Below are 19563 nucleotides of genomic sequence, written 5' to 3'. Positions count from 1 at the left end.
CACAAGCACTCTCTCACGGTCTTTCTCTCTCTCCATCAACTCCATTCAAAATAGATCATCCTGTTCTAAATTGACATATAGCCCTATATATGTCCTAGCTTAACTGTTTCAGGTAATCAATTCAATTCAGTATTAGCCTCATATTTAGCTAATTCATGATGAGTTATGTTTTTCTTTTGTGCGTAATGTGAGGTAGCATATAATAAATATGTATTGGATAACGGCACAATCATTTGGACTTGGGCTCATTAAATGTGATTAATGTAGGGCTCATAAAATGTATTTAATGTAGGGCTCATAAAATGTTTTTAATGTAGGGCTCATAAGATGTATTTAATGTAGGGCTCATAAAGCTCAGGTTGAATTTTAATGCTGATCAAATCCAGACATGTACAGTACCAGACAAAAGTTTGGACACACCTACTCATTCAAGGGTTTTTCTTTATTTTTACTATTTTCTACATTGTAAAATAATAGTGAAGACATCAAAACTATGAAATAACACATAATAACCAAAAAAGTGTTCAACAAATGAAATCATATTTTATATTTGAGATTCTTCAAAGTAGTCACCCCTTTGCCTTGAAGACAGCGTTGCACACTCTTGGCATTCTCTTAACCAGCTTCAACTGGAATGCTTTTCCAACAGTCTTGAAGGAGTTCCCACGTATGCTGAGCACTTGTTGGCTTCTTTTACTTCACTCTGCGGTCCAACTCATCCCAAAGTATCTCAATTGGGATGAGGTCGGGTGATTGTGGAGGCCAGGTCATCTGATGCAGCACTCCATCACTCTCCTTGGTCAAATAGCGCTTACACAGCCTGGAGGTGTGTTGGGTCATTGTCCTGTTGAAAAACAAATGATAGTCCCACTAAGCGCAAACCAGATAGGATGGCGTATCGCAGGAGAACGCTGTGGTATTCATTCTGGTTAAATGTGCCTTGAATTCTAAATAAATCACAGACAGTGTCACCAGCAAAGCACCATCGCACCTCCTCCATGCTTCACGGTGGGAAGCACACGTGGAGATCATCCGTCCACCTACTCTGCGTCTCACAAAGACACGGCAGTTGGAACCAAAAATCTCAAATTTGGACTCATCAGACCAAAGGAGAGATTTCCACCAGTCTAATGTCCAATGCTCGTGTTTCTTGCCCCAAGCAAGTCTCTTCTTATTATTGATGTCCTTTAGTAGTGGTTTCTTTGCAGCTATTCGACCATGAAGGCCTGATTCACACAGTCTCCTCTGAACATTTGATGCTGAGATGTGTCTGTTACTTGAACTCTGAAGCATTTATTTGGGTTGCAATTTCGGAGGCTGGTAACTCTAATGAACTTATCCTCTGCAGCAGAGGTAACTCTGGGTCTTCCTTCCACAAATTAACGTTTAACAAGGGACACCTATCAATTGAAATGCATTCCAGGTGACTACTACATGAAGCTGGTTGAGAGAATGCTAATATTGTGCAAAACTGTCATCAAGGCAAAGGGTGTCTACTTTGAAGAATCTCAAATATAAAATATGTTTTGATTTGTTTAACATTTTTTTGCTTACTACATGATTCCATGTGTGTTATTTCATAGTTTTGATGTCTTCAGTATCATTCTACAATGTAGAAAATATTTTTTTTTAAATGTAAAAATAAACCTGAAATGAGTAGGCAAGTCCAAACTTTTGACTCGTGCTGTATATGCTTTTGAATGACACTTCCGGTTTTGGCGGGAAATAAAGGGTTACCCGGGTGAAATGAGAGAATACTGAGAAAATATTCAACCATAACACACACACACACAATTACACACACACATACGATTACACACACACACACACACGCACGCACGCACACACATACACAGACACACAAACAATGAAAGCTTGTGATTGTAGGGCCTCCTACAGTGGAGGACTGTTTGATTGGAGGACCATAAATTCCGTTGCAAAACCCTTTGCTGCAGTGGGCTCTACTGAACACAACCCTATCCAATATTTATCTCAAAACCTTTAGGATGTCCATAAGATGTCAACAATAATTTATGTAGACCTGTTACTTGTTTTTTATGAGTTCTAAGTAAATTACCACACTGCAATATATAATCACAGCTGGACCCTCAACTGAACAATCAGATTGTGTGGCTGGAACAAACCGTTTAATAAGAATCAGCAGAAGACAAACTCTATCACAACATGGATGTGTTCACCTCCTACAACCTGTACCTATGTCATTAAAAATGACCTCAATGAATATCATGTGTGCTTTTTAAACCAGTTCCTCTCATTCCAGGTGGCTCGTCCTGCACCCTCTTCACACTCCACAACACTCCAATCACAAGCCATATTAGATTTCCTTGAAATATTATTATGTTCCTCAGAATTACACATTCAGATATGCACAGCCCAAATACATTTCAGTATGATTTACTTTGGAATCCTTCCTAAATCTCAGTGGCACACTCAGTGGCACAGTGGCAGGCTGGCAACACGAAGCACTGTGCATGAGCAATTTCACTTGACTTGTGCTGGTAGTGGCTAGGTCTCTGCAATCCGGGATCCTTGAGACATCCCTACCACATTGAAGTTGAAATGTAAAATGGTTATGGTTATGGTTATGGTTATGGTTATGGTTAGGGTAAGGGTAGGGACAGCCCAAGGATCTCGGATAGCACTTACCATAGTGGTTAGTAAATTTGTAAGTCGCTCTGGATAAGAGCGTCTGCTAAATGACTTAAATGTAAATGTAAATGTAGTAGTACATACGGTATCTATGAGGAGACACTGCCCCCTATTGTTGGCATGTGACAGACAGTGGTGAGGCTAGACTATGATAAAATATTGAAACTGAATTTTAGCACACACAGACACACGCGCACGTGCACTCTCTCAAACATACACACACACACACACACACTACCACACACACACACACACACACACACACACACACACACACACACACACACACACACACACACACACACACACACACACACACACACACACACACACACACACACACACACACACACACACACATTGACTGGACTCTACAGCCTAATCTCATTGGCCCAGCAGCAAGAAGACCCATTTGACTGCTAAATTAATCTCTTTAACATTCACAAATGATGAAGCACAACCTCTAGGTCTGGGAGGATGAAAGGGTCGAGGGACCTGCAGAAGACGAGTGGAACAAGGGAGGGAAGGAGGGAGGGAAGGAGAGAGTGACAGAAGGAGAGGGTGAGGGAGTTGTGTAGCGGGAACGGGAGTGTGTGCCAACGGTACACAGAGTCCCCACACAGCGAGCACCTGCCAGGGAGAAGGCATGCTGAGGCGTACCTGGGGAGTGTGTGTGTGTGTCTGTGTGTGTGTGTGTTTGTCTGTGTGCATGCGTAGGACATCTACCGCAGGGTGACCTGCGAGAAACCTGAGTGTCACTAGTGTGTCCAATGGTATATTACTGTGCTCTGACAAAGAGAAGGGAAGACATTTTTATTTTTTTATGTTTTTTACTGGACATCAAAATGACTGGTTTCTTCAATCTCCACCGCACAGTTTGTAATTACAGAGAGCCAGCTACGGACCTATATTTAACCGTGGTCCATGGCACTATATGGAATCGGAGAAGGGGGATGATTGTAAAGGGATTTTCTCAAATCACTGTTTTTCTCCAAACCTCTAATATGAGGAACTAATATTTTTGTTACATCAATGTCACTACTACTGCAATTATCTATATGCATTTGTTGACAGAAGCGTTCATGAAATTAGCCACCCTCATTTGGTAGCCTGGAACGAGATAGTTATGAAAGTAGCTCAAGTAGGCTACTGATATGAATGCATAATGTATGGATTATGAATGTGTTATGTGGGAACCCTTAAAATAAAGAGCGACCCTATTTTATATGCCCGTGGATGGAGCCATTTTGATAATTACAATTTTCACCATGGACCTTTGTTTGGCAGCCATTCATTTGTCAGTTCTCCATCAAGTTCATTGTTTGAAATAGCTTTGTCAGGTGCGCCACCGTGAAACGGCATGTCTAGCGAAGTGAGACCACTGTTAACTTGTCTCTCACTTGGCCTCATGAGAATTACTACTCGTTTTTTCCCCCATCGCCAACATCCGACCTTTTCACGTGGAACCCATAAAGTGGCTACCTCTGTTTTCCCCCCTGTGGCGTCGCCAGCGACACTCGTCCCCAGGGAGTGCAAAGTTTCTCATCCTCTCTAGGCTCCGAGTGAGCGTTGAGAAAAAGACAGGCGGGAAAATGAGGGGTGGAGAGAGAAACAAAGCAGAAAAGGGTCGTCTGTTACCTCCAACAAGGTGTTGAAAGGAAATTTCACGGCTGTTTATCCATTTGCTGAACTCCCATCTTCCATAGCCTGCGGCGGAATTGCCATAAGCCCCACAAATGACTAGAGACTGTAGTCAATTTCCCGAAGTAGAGCCCCATGAAGTCAGGTAATACCGCAGTCCAGCACACCATGAGAGAAGTATTCTACTCACACCAAAACATTAGCCCCTAGACTGCTTTTTACTTCTTTTAACGTCTGAACCCCTTTTTCTTCCCGAGTTAATCTTTTTTTCAACTCGAGAATATACAGAGCAGCACATTTTCAGTTTAACCTTAATTTGCTTTTTATTTGTGCACTCTCTTCTATCTTGAAACAGAATTGGAAATGCAGGGCCCACAGACATCATGGGGCCACACACACACAAAGTGATAGCTTTGTTTGAGCTGAGCGAAGGTTGAATTAAATGTATATCTGGAGTTTTTCCTCTTTCATTGGACTCTCATTTGCAGAAGTGAATTTACGGTAACAACAACATCAGTCAAAAAACGTATGAAAAAGCATGGTTTGCAGCTTGCTATGCTTATATAGCCCGTTTCCCAGACACAGATTAAGCCTAGTCTTTTCAGTGGTGAATCTCCATTGAACATTATTTTTAGTCTAGGACTAGGCGTAATCTGTGTTCGGGAAAGCAGCCCATAGAGTCTGTGGTCGAGGGTCCGCCCTTGTGTTGCTGATCTCTCTCTTTTTGGAAGGCTTGGTACTAACAGAGAGACGGAAGCGAAGCTTTGTTTCCGCGTCATTTCAACCAAAAAGTTACATGTGATTACGTTGAATCAACGTGGGAAGAATGATTGGATTTGAAAGAAGTTAACATAAGGGAATTCCAAAAAAAAAACTACATTTTTAACCTAAATTCAATGACATGGCAAATTGTTTTATTTATTTCATGTTGAATTCACGTTAGTTGACAACTCAACCAAATGAAAATAAAAATTTGACATTGAACTCATGTCTGTCCAAGTTATATAACTCAAGGCGAGACCCAGATGCAGACACAGGAGGCAGATGGTTGGAGTCTCAGATGTTTAATAATCCAAAAAGGAGTAGGTAAGAGAATGGTCGTGGACAGGCAAAAGGTCAAAACCAGATCAGAGACCAGGAGGTACAGAGTGGCAGGCAGGCAGAATGGTCAGGCAGGTTGGTACAGAGTCCAGAAACAGACAAGTGTCAAAACCGGGAGGACTAGAAAAAGGAGAAATAGCGACATCGGGAGGGGGTGGAGACAACAACAAGGACAAGTGAAACAGATCAGGGTGTGACAGTAACCCCCCCTAGGGGCACCACCTGGCATCCTGCCTGGGCTCATATCTGGCTGACCGGGGTGTCAACGGTGAAAAATAGGCAATGAGTGCCGGGTCCAGGATGTCTTTAGCAGGGACCCAGCACCTCTCCTCCGGGCCAGAACCCTCCCAGTCAACCAGGTACTGGAAACCTCTGCCCCGTGGTCGAACCCTCAGGAGGCGTCTCGCCGTATACGCTGTCTGGCCATCGATGACCCGGGGGAGGGATGGGCCTGAAAACAGAAGAGAAAGGACTGTGAGACAAGGGCTTAATCCTAGACACATGGAGGCAGGGAGAATACGAAGGGTACGGGGTAACACAAGATGGACAGCGGTGGAACTCAGGACTCTGGAGATGGGAAAATTACCAATGAAACGGGGAGACAGCTTGCGGGACTCCACTCGAAGGGGCAGATCCCGAGTGGAAAACCATACCCTCTGCTCAATGTGATAACGCGGAGCTGGGGTCCGGCGATGGTCCGCCTGTCGACGATACCCTGGCTCTTCTCCAGGTACGTCGACAGCGGCGGACAAACATCTGGGCCGAGGGTACGCTGACCTCCTGCTAAATACACTGGGGTAAACAAGCAACCCCTGGAGTGGATGGAGACAATAACAAGGACAGGTGAAACAGATCAGGGTGTGACAAGTTAAGCAGTGGCGATTTTAGCATGTAAATCTTGGTGGGCCAAACTCCCAAAGAGTGCAAGGTGGAGTTACTACCATATTGTGCGAATACTCCCACAGTTTTTTTCAGATCTACAGAAAGTGCTTTAGAGGCTAGGGGTTGTTTTTGGACTGGGCCATGTATCCATAACGTGGGAAGCCCCGACCGCTCCTATATGGTTACTCAACAATCAGGTCATAGGTTACGCCCCTCTCAAATGACCCTCTCAACCCCCCCCTCCCCCCCCCCCCATCTAGTCAGGAGACGACATCACCGTGCCATTTTTAACTCAGTGGGCCCCTTGGGACCACGTTTTAAGGATCCGTTACTCTCTGCCGTCTCTCCAATGCCACCCACATTAAAGAGCACCCCAGGAGTTGGTACATCTGCGCCGCCGTCGTAATCCCTGAGGAGCAGCCATCAGCGGGGCCCGGTGACATTGACAAAGTCAGCGGGGCCCCATAGAGGAGCATAACTGCACGCCGTCACTTAACAGAGAGTCAGGGACACCTGCTTGGGCGCTGTCAGTCACTTCACCCACGAACCAACCCAGTCCTCGCAGGAAGGATTTGAGTGACATGGGAGAGAGAGGAGGGAGATGGTTGCGGGAGAGAGTAGACGGCACTTATGTTTGCAAGGCGGGCTGAACAGGAGTTGAGGGACTGTAGTGCTAATGGTTTGGGGGAAAGGAGAGGAGGGGGACAAGGAGGGAGAGATGGAGGGAGAGAGGGAGTGAGAGAACGAGAGAGGGAAGGGAGGGTTGCATGTCAGTTCCTATCAATTGTGACGTCTCGTACCATCTACCGTTATCTGACGTGGGAACACAGTCCTCAAGATGCTTTTTACTAAATAGCTGTTATTTAGGAACACCTCTGGTCAATCTCATCATTTTACAAAAGGGATTGCTTTCCTGGGCATTTAACTACTTACTGTGTGCATAGCCATCATCATAGGGTTCATAGTTTACTGTGGTGTGTGCTTGGGTATATGTGTGTGTGCTCATGCGCGTGCTTGGACTTTGATATTAACTTTCAGTGGTTTGTCATAGTTTCCTGTCACAATCCCTTCACGTTTAGAAGTCAAACGAAAATGCCACTCAACCAAATTCCACTAACATCTCTCTTCTCTCTGAAACATTATTTCCTAAACCAATTTTTTGTTATCCTTGTTTAGTGTCTTGGCCACATAAAGATGAGGAATTTTCCTTCACAGCTGAAAGACAGCTAATGGAGCAGGAAGACTTATTAGATAAATTGCATTTTAAGGACATGAAAAAGAGGCAAAGAACAAAAAGAGAAAATCACAGAGCTCAATTACAAAGAGATAAAAATCTGAGTCCAAAATGCACCCTATTCCCTTTGTAGTGCACTACTTTTGACCAGGGCCTATAGGGCTCTGGTCAAAAGTAGAGCATTATAAAGGGAATAGGGTACATTTTGGGAAGCATCCAATCTAAACATCCACAGAGAGCGCTTTCAATTGTGTGTTTGCTTGAAACAGATTTAATAGTTGTGTCAAAAACAGTCAAATCTATGAAACTGCGGTGACTTCTCTTCCCATCCAGCGACATCTTTAGTTTTGTTAGAGCGTTCGGCTAATTTGAGGCTTAAATCTTGATTCTCATTTGATTCACACTCGCAAATTAGTCCAAATGTCAAAAAATATTTATAAAAACAAGACTAAGATTCATGTTTGCAAATTGATTTGGTATTGTTCACTCCACCGACTCAAACTCATCAAAACATTTTCAAAAGCAGCGATGTTTATTATCGAATTTTGTTATCACTGCAATATCTGAATAATTTTTTACGTCTGCCATATAGAGAACATTCCCTACAATCTTCCCATTTGAGAAATGTTAATGGGCTGTGATCCCAATCGAATTGCCTAATTTCCTTCCAAACTATAGTGGAAGGGAGTGAGGGAAAGTGGAAGGCTGTGAGGGAATTTCACCATATTGCTTGCACCTGACATGTCCTTGCAGATTTGATTTGTCTTACTTAAATCTCGTCCCAGTATAGCCAGAAGAAGACTGGCCAACCCTTGGAGCCTGATTTCTCTCTAGGTTTCTTATAGCTCCGTGCCTTCTAGGGAGTTTTCCAAGCCACTGTGCTTCTGCCTCTGCATTGCTTGCCCTTTGGGGTTTTAGGCTGGGTATCTGGTGTTGTGAAAAGGGCTTTATATAAAATACATTTGATTGATTGATCGTAAATTGTAATATCAACTAACAAGGAGCCAATACAACTCCCTAAAATTACCATTTATCACCACTGAAAGCATTTCATTGACTTCAGAGTCTCTCTTCTTTGTCTGTGTGACTTTTAAGCTCTGAGAAACACAGCTGCCACAAAGGGCAGGTCGTACAAGCTTCTGTCTCATTAATTTTACTTCCTGACACTGTCATCCAATGATTTATTACCTCCTGTCACAGGCTTCCTGATTGGGCTATTCTTCCTTAATGGGGTGTCATTAGTAAAAACATTAGTTTGAGCGCACCCCTTTCTCGGAGGTCGATATCTGCTATGGCTCACAGGTTGATTGTTTCAACGAAGACTCTGGGAGGAATTGGTGCAGGAATTTGACACAATGCCATGTACCTGCTAGCAGTCGGTGGAGTCCGTGTATAACTCTTCTGGTGCATTGTGTGATGTTGAGCAGCACACATATGCGTGTTTGTTGAAGTGGAATGCATTTGTGTGTGTGTGTGTGTGTGTGTGTATTGGTCTGTGTTCATGCTCTCTTTCAGCCCCTCCAGGAGTCTTGGTGAATGAAAAAACAGAACCAACGTCTGGGAAGTAATTTACAGTAATTTTCTGGTCAGGGACAGCAGACACACAGTCTATTAAGAGAAAAGCCAAACTCCAGTACCCCTCTGAGCCAGGAGACAGACAGTCAATCTCCCTCACACTCACACTGCCAGCCTTGGCCTGGACTCGGGTAGTTTACAGAGACACACTCTATGTGAGACTGTGCACATGGGCACTTAAGCTGCCCCTTGACTATGGTGTGTGTGTGTGTGTGTGTGTGTGCGTGTGCGTGTGCGTGTGCGTGTGCGCGTGTGTGTGAGAGAGAGAGTTGGGGTGATATTTTGAGTGTGTGCAAGTTTAAGAGAACGTGCGTGTGTGTGTGATTTTCTCTGGCACACTTAGTTTAGTGAAAAGCATGAGCTGTTGCACACCCAGCAGGTGCTGACTAACAGCGAGTAAACTGTAGGCTATACAAATAAAGAGAGTCACACACCCTCTATATAAGCTTCCAGTAATTTATTGGGTAAGCCACAAACGTTTTGGCATCACTGTACCTTCTTCAGGGGTACAGCGTCACACACCCTCTATATAAGCTTCCAGTAATTTATTGGGTAAGCCACAAACGTTTTGGCATCACTGTACCTTCTTCAGGGGTACAGCGTCACACACCCTCTATATAAGCTTCCAGTAATTTATTGGGTAAGCCACAAACGTTTTGGCATCACTGTACCTTCTTCAGGGTAATGTCATAGTTATGTAGACAAACATTTAAAAAAAAAGTTACATAAGCTTTTAAATATCACAAAAAAGTGCTGAAAAACAAACAAGGCATTACACAGAAACCGAACACATTCAATGTATTTTCCCCGAACACAGACAATGTAATATATTCTCCAAACAATAGATGTCGCTAGTTTGTTAGGTGATATTCGTTTTTACCTCGACGGTGACCGTACTCCCATGTTGTTTTCGTTTGTGTATGTTGTTAGCTTGCTAGCTAGTTTATCATAATCTGAAGATATGGCTGACTATTCAAAAGTGAAAACAACAAAACTTGTTTTGAAAGGACTAAACAAGGGGTGCGTTATTCCTCAACATCGAATTCAATATTTGTTTGTGTATAAGATGGCGAATCAAGCTGTCTAATAATGCTATCTAGCTAGCTATCATTCATTGACCGACCAGGCATTAACAGTTAGCTACTGGCTAATGTTAGCTAGCTAACTCTTTGCTATTTTTTTTTCTCCCCCATTTCTAATTTGACCTTGCTAATGTTGATCCACAATTGTCTTGTAGAAAGAAGAAGAAGCACAAGGATAAGAAGAGAAAAAGAGATGATGCACAAGATAAACCTGATATTGTTGGTATGTTTGCTGGCCAACGTATGCAGCTAGCTAGCTACATATCTAGCTAATTGAACATTGTCATTATGATATTCCACAAAGTAGCAAACCATTATGTTTTATTTCTGCTTTCTAGGTGGATGGTGGTGTATCAGTGGCTTTGGGGAGATTTCAGGAACGGTTGCAATAGAGATGCAGGCTAATTCCTACATCCATGCCCTGGATACTGGCCTGTTCACAGTTGGTGCACCACATCAAGGTAATAAAAGAGAGAGTGTCTTTAGCTAAATCTACCCAATATTTCCTTTATAGTGCACCACATCTCATTAGAGCCACGTGGAGCTCTGGCCAAACAAAGTGCACAATAATATAGGGAGTAGGGTGTCATGTGTTTTGTCATCAATGCATGATGATGATGATGCACACAATTTGCTGTGTGCCATACTAGGTTGTTATGCTACTTGATTGGACAGGGGGAAGTGTTTTGAGAGACATTTTGCCTTTTGTTACATCACTGAGTCGATAGGGTTCATTTTGAAGTGTTGGTGATGTGTGTGTGTGTGGGGGGGGGGGTTAGGCTTTCACCTCTGCACCGCTTGAGTTAGGGGTTAGGGGTCGAGTCCCTGTTACAGCTCTCACTCTCCTGCTCCACCTGTTACCAGGGAGCAGTGAGGGAGGTTTAACGTAGTGGAACTTTTGATTTGTTTACATACAGATTACGGTTTGAGACTTATGAAACACAAACAGTGGAAGAGATTGCAAACCACGGGTATCAAATAGTAGATGTTTGCACAATTCAAGACCTAAGGGTAAATCCTTTTGAATTCACTCACTTTTTGACAGCACCCCGTTTGATTTGAACTAAACTTTCCATACCTATTTGCCCATTGTAGAAGTGCTCAGAAAGTTAACACAAATCTTTGGGGTTACTCATCACAAGACATGAATACCGAGTAGCCTTTAGTTTGACATTATTCATCACAGAAAAACTGAAAGAAATGCAGAATTTACATCATAAAAAAATTGCATAGAAAATAGCATAAGAAAACATTCACTTGGATACATAATACATGGCATAAACATACTACATACACTACATGGGCAAAAGTATGTGGACACCTGCTTGTCGAAGATCTCATTCCAAAGTCATGGCATTAATATGGAGTTGGTGCCCCTCTTTGCTGCTATAACAGCCTCCACTCTTCTGGGAAGGCTTTCCACTAGATGGTGGAACATTGCTGCGGGGACTAATGTCGCAAGAGCATTAGTGAGGTCAGGCACTGATGTTGGGCGATTAGGCCTGGCTCGCAGTTGGCTTTTCAATTAATCCCAAAGGTGTTCGATGGGGTTGAGGTCAGGGCTGTCTGTGCAAACTTTACAGTTGGCACTATGCATTGGGGTAGGTAGCGTTCTCCTGGCATCCGCCAAAACCGAGAGAACGCGTTTCCACTGCTCCCGAGTCCAATGGCACCACTCCAGCCGACGCTTGGCATTGCGCATGGCTGCTGGGCCATGGAAACCCATTTGATTAGGACTGGCGGTTTTTACGCGCTACGCACTAGAGGTCGACCGATTTAATTAGGGCCGATTTCAAGTTTTCACAACAATCGGTAATCTGCATTTTTGGATGCAGATTATGACCGATTGCATTGCACTCCACCAGGAGACTGCGTGGCAGGCTGGCCACCTGTTACGCGACTTCAGCAAGGAGCCACGGTAAGTTGCTAGCTAGCATTAAACTTATCTTATAAAAAACAATCAAACTTAACATAATCACTAGAATACTTATTTTCCACCATAATTTGCAAATAAATTAATAAAAAATCCTACAATGTGATTTTCTGGATTTTTTTTCTCATTTTGTCTGTCATAGTTGAAGTGTACCTATGATGAAAATTACAGGCCTCTCTCATCTTTTTAAGTGGGAGAACTTGCACAATTGGTGGATGGCTAAATACTTTTTTGCCCCACTGTATGTATATATATAGTGTATTCCTGGACATTTTCTTTTGATGGTGGAAAACTGAATTGTTAAAAAAAAGATTAGATCTACTTTCAAAATATGTATGAGTTAGAATTACAGGCTGACTGCGTGCGTGAGCGTTGCAAAATAAATGTAGAAATCTATATTATAGAAGTCTGTTCTATTTGTGACGCAGATCGCGCTGCAAGTCCTGCCTCTCCCATCTCCTCATTGGTTTTTAGAAGCAGCTGCCCATGTGCCATCTCCTCATTGGTTACATCCACGTGGGTGACTGAAAGATGAATGAGGTCAGTGGTCGTAATGCACCTAATTTATGAAAGTTGCCAATCGCAATATAAAGTCCAGAGAAGAAAAAGCCTAGTAGAAGGAGAGATGACTAGAAACGATTCGGTTGACTGTTTTATGTGTGGATTAATTGTCGGAGATGAGGACCTTGTGCATTTCAGGTAAAATAATAACTCAATGTTTATATCCCCGGACAAATTAGCTAGCAACAGCAAGATTAGCTAGCTAAATTTCCATAAAAAAAATTGATATTTTAACCTGCGTGTCGTGATCGCGTTTGGTGTAGGGGGACAAAATAAATTTGCGCACACGCGCAGCCAGTTTGGGTTCCGTGTTATTGTACAGCCTGACAGCAGTGTGTAGTGTGTTTAAAAAATAAAAATACGTGTAATACAGGACAGTCTGTTTCTCGGAGCCTGGTGGTGCACTCACATCCCTTTATTAGATGGAGCAGATTTGAGTGTGCAGCCTGCTCTCCAGTGAGGGGAGCTGTGGTTGGCCTGCTCTCCAGTGAGGGGAGCTGTGGTTGGACTGCTCTGCAGTGAGGGGAGCTGTGGTTGGACTGCTCTGTAGTGAGGGGAGCTGTGGTTGGCCTGCTCTCCAGTGAGGGGAGCTGTGGTTGGCCTGCTCTGTAGTGAGGGGAGCTGTGGTTGGCCTGCTCTGTAGTGAGGGGAGCTGTGGTTGGACTGCTCTGCAGTGAGGGGAGCTGTGGTTGGCCTGCTCTCCAGTGAGGGGAGCTGTGGTTGGCCTGCTCTCCAGTGAGGGGAGCTGTGGTTGGCCTGCTCTGTAGTGAGGGGAGCTGTGGTTGGACTGCTCTGCAGTGACGGGAGCTGTGGTTGGACTGCTCTGCAGTGACGGGAGCTGTGGTTGGACTGCTCTGCAGTGACGGGAGCTGTGGTTGAACTGCTCTGCAGTGACGGGAGCTGTGGTTGAACTGCTCTGCAGTGACGGGAGCTGTGGTTGAACTGCTCTGCAGTGACGGGAGCTGTGGTTGGACCTCTGCAGTGAGGGGAGCTGTGGTTGGACCTCTGCAGTGAGGGGAGCTGTGGTTGGACTGCTCCGCCTCTGGAGATGATCAGGGCCCTCCTCTGCACCCTGTCTAACAGCACTCCACCGTGTTCCAGACCAGTCCTCACCAGCGTAGTATAGACTGTGACCAGATCTTCAGTGGGTAGGCCATTTCTGTCAAGAACAGTCAAAAAGTGCAGGCGTTTTGAGGCCTCCCTCACTGACTGCTCCACATGTGTGTGTCACCACTGCGGTTAGAGTCTAGATGAAAACCAAGATACTTGGTTGTTCTTTCCACAGGTGCTTCCTGCCCTCCTAGGATGAGTGGTACAGGTTGTGGAGGGTCTCTCTAAAAGCATATCTGGATTTCCACAAACTTTTTCCCGTTCAGGAGAATGTTGTTGGATGTAGCCAACTCATCCAGCTGCTTTGCCTCCAAGCCCATGGAAGTGTCCTCCTGGATGCTGGTTAGTGGTATATGGCTTGGGACAGCCTCACATCATCAGCGTACCCAGTGTCACTGAAGACAACTTTTCGGGTGAACATGTGAAGGAGAAACGGATGTGGTGAGACCACGCCCTCTCGTGGCACACCAGAAGTGGCCTCTGACCAGGGGCTAAATTCGCCATCGTCCTTTGCCTTCTTCCGCTGGTGTAGCTGTGGAACCAGGCTAGTAACCATGGACACAGTTAAATGTCAGCCAGATGTTGCAGGATCTTTGAGAGGGTAGTTGTGCAAGCTAACGCTTCTTAATCCCCTCATTTCTGTAGCATCCCCAGCAACTCAGCTGCTGAAATCAACTGTGATTCAAGTGACTTGCACCAATGTTACCAACCAAGGTATCTCCAACCAGGGTGGTCTGCACAACTCAAAACAGGTTGGCCCACTAAACTAAAGGCATCTTCATGCCTCAGAAAAACTAATTGGAGCGTAGTTTCAATTGGAACTTGATTTGCCTATAATCATCATACATTATGATTATCATAAATGATGGTTATAGTAAGGTTTGGTCTCTCAACTGGTAGCTTGAGCACACATTGTTTGAACTTAAACGGCTTAAGTCAAGGCGGTGTGGTGTCTTGTTCAACCATTTTAGATGGCAGCGTCACTCAAGTTGTCAGAATGAGTCGCTCTAAAATGACTGTAAATTCTAAAAGGATTTCACTTTGTTAAGCCTTGCAATTCAAACTAACAAGATTGAAATGAAGGAGAGAGAAACAAATCTGAAGTGGTCCTGGTGATTGTTGCCTCTTATAAAGTCATTTTTGAAATGCACGCCAGCCAAGCATGTCGCTTGCAGTTACTTAAATTGTCTGCATCAGGGCCTCTCGAGTGGCGCAGCGGTCGAAGGCAGTGCTAGAGGCCTCACTACAGATCCAGGTTCGATCCCGGGCTGTGTCGCAGCCGGCCGTGACCGGGAGACCCATGAGGCAGCGCACCATTGGCCCAGTGTCGTCTGGGTTAGAGGAGTGTTTGGCCGACAGGGATGTCCTCTAGCGACTCCTTGTGGCGGCTGGGCGCATGCACGCTGACTTTGGTCGCCAGCTGTACGGTGTTTCCTCCTACACATTGGTGCGGTTGGCTTCCGGGTTAAGTGAGCAGTGTGTCAAGAAGCAGTGCGGTTTGGAGGACGCACGGCTCTCGACCTTCTCCTCTCCTGAGTCCGTACGGGAGTTGCAGCGATGGGACAAGACTCTAACAACCAATTGGATATCATGAAATTGGGGAGAAAAAAAGGGTACCTTTTAAATATACTCTTTTTTTTTTGTCTGCAATGGATTCTGTAATCCGGCATTATAGGCAGAGCAAACGGAGCTGGAAATTGTCAGGAATGAATGAATCCCATAAGAGAATGGAAGATCCTAGTTTTCTCATGTTCTATTCTAATACGAAGAGAGCAAACCTTAAGAGGTGTAATGGACATTACGTTCCATTAGCGTGGCTAGCCTGGCAAAGCGGCAGGCAATTTTTTGTGTCATTAATTTGTGGAGAATAAGGGGGGGGGACTCCCTAATTGTTTCCTCCAACTTCATTTTCTTGCTTTTTCGATGACCGCCGAATTCGATGGCTGCCTGAGTGAAGTACCAAGCGTTATGAAATCAAAACCAATTTTGTCCTAAACGGTATAAGATTTAGTGGCGTTTTTCGTTCGAAATCAATTTGAAATCACACTCTGAGAGAGTGGACATGTAAAATGAAAGGGAGATCTGCACTACTATGTTGTTCCAGAAGCTATTAGGACATTCATTTCTGCACAGCTTGCCGGGTAATGGGTTAGAGAGGAAGCTGGAATTGCTCCACACACACACACACACACACACACACACACACACACACACACACACAACAGGCATTAATCCATTTCTTTGTCCTCTCAAGCATGTTATTGGATATCATCAATATGAATCCGGTGCTAGCTACGATTTATGGTGCCCATCCACTTGCAGACAATGAAATCATTTACATGGAGGAAATGTATTGCACAGCTCTGTGATGGGTTAGAATGCAACAAGGTAACAGGCACAGATCCACATGAGTGTCATTGTGACTCTTAAATGGATAGTTTTGCAGCACAACTTTTAAATTGGTCATGTGTTTTCATACCACCAAAATGGTATTGTGTCTGGGGTCCACGATAGATGGCATCTGTTGCGAGGATCCGGACCCACACGGTAGGCTAAGGCGAAAACTGTAGTCCACAATCTAAAATGAACGGGAAAGATCGGCACCAACCATTTCATTTCGATAATATGTTTACCGTTCCAAGTCGGCGTGCATGACAAGTTAGAGGGACATTGCCAACGTGTGCTGGAATCACATCTTTGAATCAAAAGGCTCACAGACGACATGCTTCGTCTCCCCACCGTTAGCTCCACTGACTAGCAGGCCAGAGCCCCATTACACCAGACCCCGAGCCTCAGGCAAAAAGGACTCGACTTGGGGGTGGAGCGCCTAACTAGCCAAGCTAGACTAAATGGGAGTTTCCAGGCAAAGATTCTCTGCCCTAAGGCGAGACATGTTTTAAGAAATGTTCAATGAAACCCATGCACCCTCCAAAAGACAGAAACGCAGACCTGGGATTCAGCTCACGTTTTTTAATTGAAGAGAGAAAGAGGGGGAAAATGTGCCAGGAGATAAAAACAGCAACCATTCCTATTCCCTTGGTGAGGCTCTAACTCGGGAGGCAGGCACATCTTAAATGAGATGAAAGAGAAATGGAGTTACAGAGAGAGAGAGAGAGATGATGTTTCTGCACTTTTATGGGATTTTCAGTAAGAAGGAAATCCATCTAGAATAGTTTAGCCCTCTCAAGCTGAGAAAAGCCCTCAAGGTGCTTAGTCACTGGATTCAGGAGACGTTGTGAATGCCCTCTGTGTAAACTCAAGGGTCACGGGGAGATATAGGCCTGCTTTAGGGGATGAAATATGATTAGACTATAACCTGTCTATCTGACTATTGTGGTCTGAGAAACATGGAGGTATGTGAGCCTAGGGGTTTTATTCGCTATCCCAATGCCCAAATGATTGGTTTCCCAATTTGCATCAATCTGTCCTTGAAATTGACAGACTCCCCCCCCCTTTAACTTTCCCTAACGTTGTGAGACCCTGTGATGGTCACATCCTTAAGGAGTGTTTCTCTGTATGATTAACTAGCTTCCTTTCATCGGTGGCCACTGATCTGGCAGGACATGATCTGGCCGGGCTCCCAAGTGGCTCAGCGGTCTAAGGCACTGCGTCTCAGTGCAAGAGGCGTCACTATAGTGCCTGGTTCGAAACCAGGCTGTATCACATCCGGCGGTGATTGGGAGTCCCATCGGGCGGCGCACAATTGGCCCAGCATTGTCCAGGTTTGGCCGGAGTAGGCCGTCATTGTAAATAAGAATTTGTTCTTAACTGACTTGCCGAGTTAAATAATTAAAGGTTACATTTCGAAAAAAAACATGATAGGTCAAAGCAATAGGGTAGAAATCCATCCACAACTTTTATCCATCACTGATGAAAAAGGAAAGGACCCTAGGGCATGACGCTATATTGGGCAGTAATATTTGACATGTGAATATTCCGTATATTATACAGTATATACATCACATGCGACTAAGCAATTAGCCTATTAAAATGTTTCGGACATAAAGATAGTGAATATATATACAAGCAAGCGTTAGGAAATATTCCAAGCATATAGATCCTAAGGTTAACTTACAGGACAACGCATGGACAAAGAGAGGTCTAGGAAATGAGAATTGATCATACAACCTTCCTCCGTGGACTGGATACAGGATAAGAGAGAGAACAAAGGCATTTCATTCCACTTATAACATCTGAAGGGGTAACCTTTCAACCCAAAACCAACCACCCTTAACCAATCAAACGCGATACCAAGTTACCAATGATACCACACTCCCATGCCCAATCTCCACAGTGTCACATAATTTTTAAAGGCTTGTGTGGGGGATGAGACCAATGTAAATAAGACAGGACCATAAAACCTTTTTGGATATAGTAATTCACCTTATACAAGATACATCCATATAGTTAGCATCAGAGTTATCCTGAGTGAACAGGTTTCAGATAGGTACCAAACATGGATATTACAGCATTATTCTATCACTCATTTTATAGTCAGTCCACTGGATACTGTAACAGAGAGATACAAGGGCTGACTAGTCCTTCAGAATTGTCCTTTGTTCCTGGACAATTTGCCATGCAGCTCCAGGTGACAGAGAACACAAATTAGGGCCGAGCCTACAAAGCCAGAGAAGAGTTTTGGAACTCAGGATAAGGATTGCCTGTCATTTTACGTCGGTCAGGGTGGATTTAATCTCTTGTGGATGGACTATGATGACTAACGAGCAACAGTAGTCCCGGTGCTTTGGCTTTGGCCAGATCAGTATGGTGTGACGACGGTGCTTAAATTGGGGCGGGGATTTCCAGAAACGATTACAAGTGGAACATTTTCTGAAGGTGTGGAGCCTTTAGCTGAGAGTTTCCGTTTAAGGGGTTGGAGACTTCTCTAGTATCTGTTCTCATACATCTCACCCCAGAACCTAATCGAGCATCTGATGGAATTACGCAAGATTTGAAGTCTGGGTTTCCGAGATTAGGGTGGGTGTAGGCGATCAATAGCACCCAGCAGCAACGTCGTGTAGCCCGAGGTTGTGTGTTTATAAATGACCATGAAGCATTAGTAAAACAGGAAGGCTCTACGTCAGGACGTCTCAAGGGTAGACCCGCTGCTAGAGGAAGTTATGCAATTGTCTGTTTTCAGAATGACACATCGTAATTGTACGCTAATACCTCCGTGATCAAATGCATTGTATTGGCACCACTGCGACAGATTTTCTTTTTCTTTCTCAAGATCACGAACCTGGCGAGAGAACGTGAGAAATGCTAAATCGTACACAGCGCCTCGACACTCTGAATGTTAAGTCGGCAGAGCCAAGCTCCCAAATGTTTGAAGTGGTAGTAAAGAGTCATCTTGTTTTTAATCCTCATTAAACCAAAACGAAGGCTCCTCTGGGAGGATAAAGAGAGAATGCTCTGATTTTTAGAATATCAAATCAGTGATTCGTGACTCTAAAAGGGAAATGTTGTCTTTGATATTTTGCAGACGACGAAGGGCCAGACCCCCCGGAGCAGTTCACTGCCATCAAGTTGTCAGACTCTAGGTGCGTATGAAAGGAGTAAATATCACCTATGCACATTTTATGTTGACTTCCTCTCCCCCCAAATCCGAATGGAAAGTGTAACTGGTGAGTTATAATAGACTTCGGGAAGAACACTTACAGTCTCTGCAGGTATACAATTTTGTAAACACAAAATTGGATTTTAATTACAACGTTATAAAGGAGCTTCGCTTCTGTTGTTCAAATGATCTTTGAATAAACCTTGGAAAAGTTGTT

The 19563-nt window shown here is 44.2% G+C and overlaps 1 protein-coding gene across 2 annotated transcripts in view; it reads left to right on the top strand.

Moving 5' to 3' along the window:
• The window catches only part of LOC129841142 (protein FRG1-like), a 55725-nt gene that overhangs the window by 30149 nt on the left and 6013 nt on the right, over positions 1 to 19563 (top strand). Inside the window, exons 1-4 of one of the 2 annotated variants that reach the window (XM_055909276.1) lie at positions 9976 to 10123; positions 10341 to 10408; positions 10524 to 10646; positions 19272 to 19329. In XM_055909276.1, coding sequence (XP_055765251.1) covers positions 10065 to 10123; positions 10341 to 10408; positions 10524 to 10646; positions 19272 to 19329 — 308 coding nt within the window. In that variant the 5' untranslated portion in view covers positions 9976 to 10064. Of the gene's footprint in view, positions 1 to 9975; positions 10124 to 10340; positions 10409 to 10523; positions 10647 to 19271; positions 19330 to 19563 lie in introns of those variants that run through there. The other variant, XM_055909277.1, reaches the window with a different exon arrangement.

Source organism: Salvelinus fontinalis, chromosome 42, assembly GCF_029448725.1.
Source record: "Salvelinus fontinalis isolate EN_2023a chromosome 42, ASM2944872v1, whole genome shotgun sequence".
Classification (NCBI taxonomy): domain Eukaryota; kingdom Metazoa; phylum Chordata; class Actinopteri; order Salmoniformes; family Salmonidae; genus Salvelinus; species Salvelinus fontinalis.
This window is presented reverse-complemented; position numbering and strand designations above follow the sequence as displayed.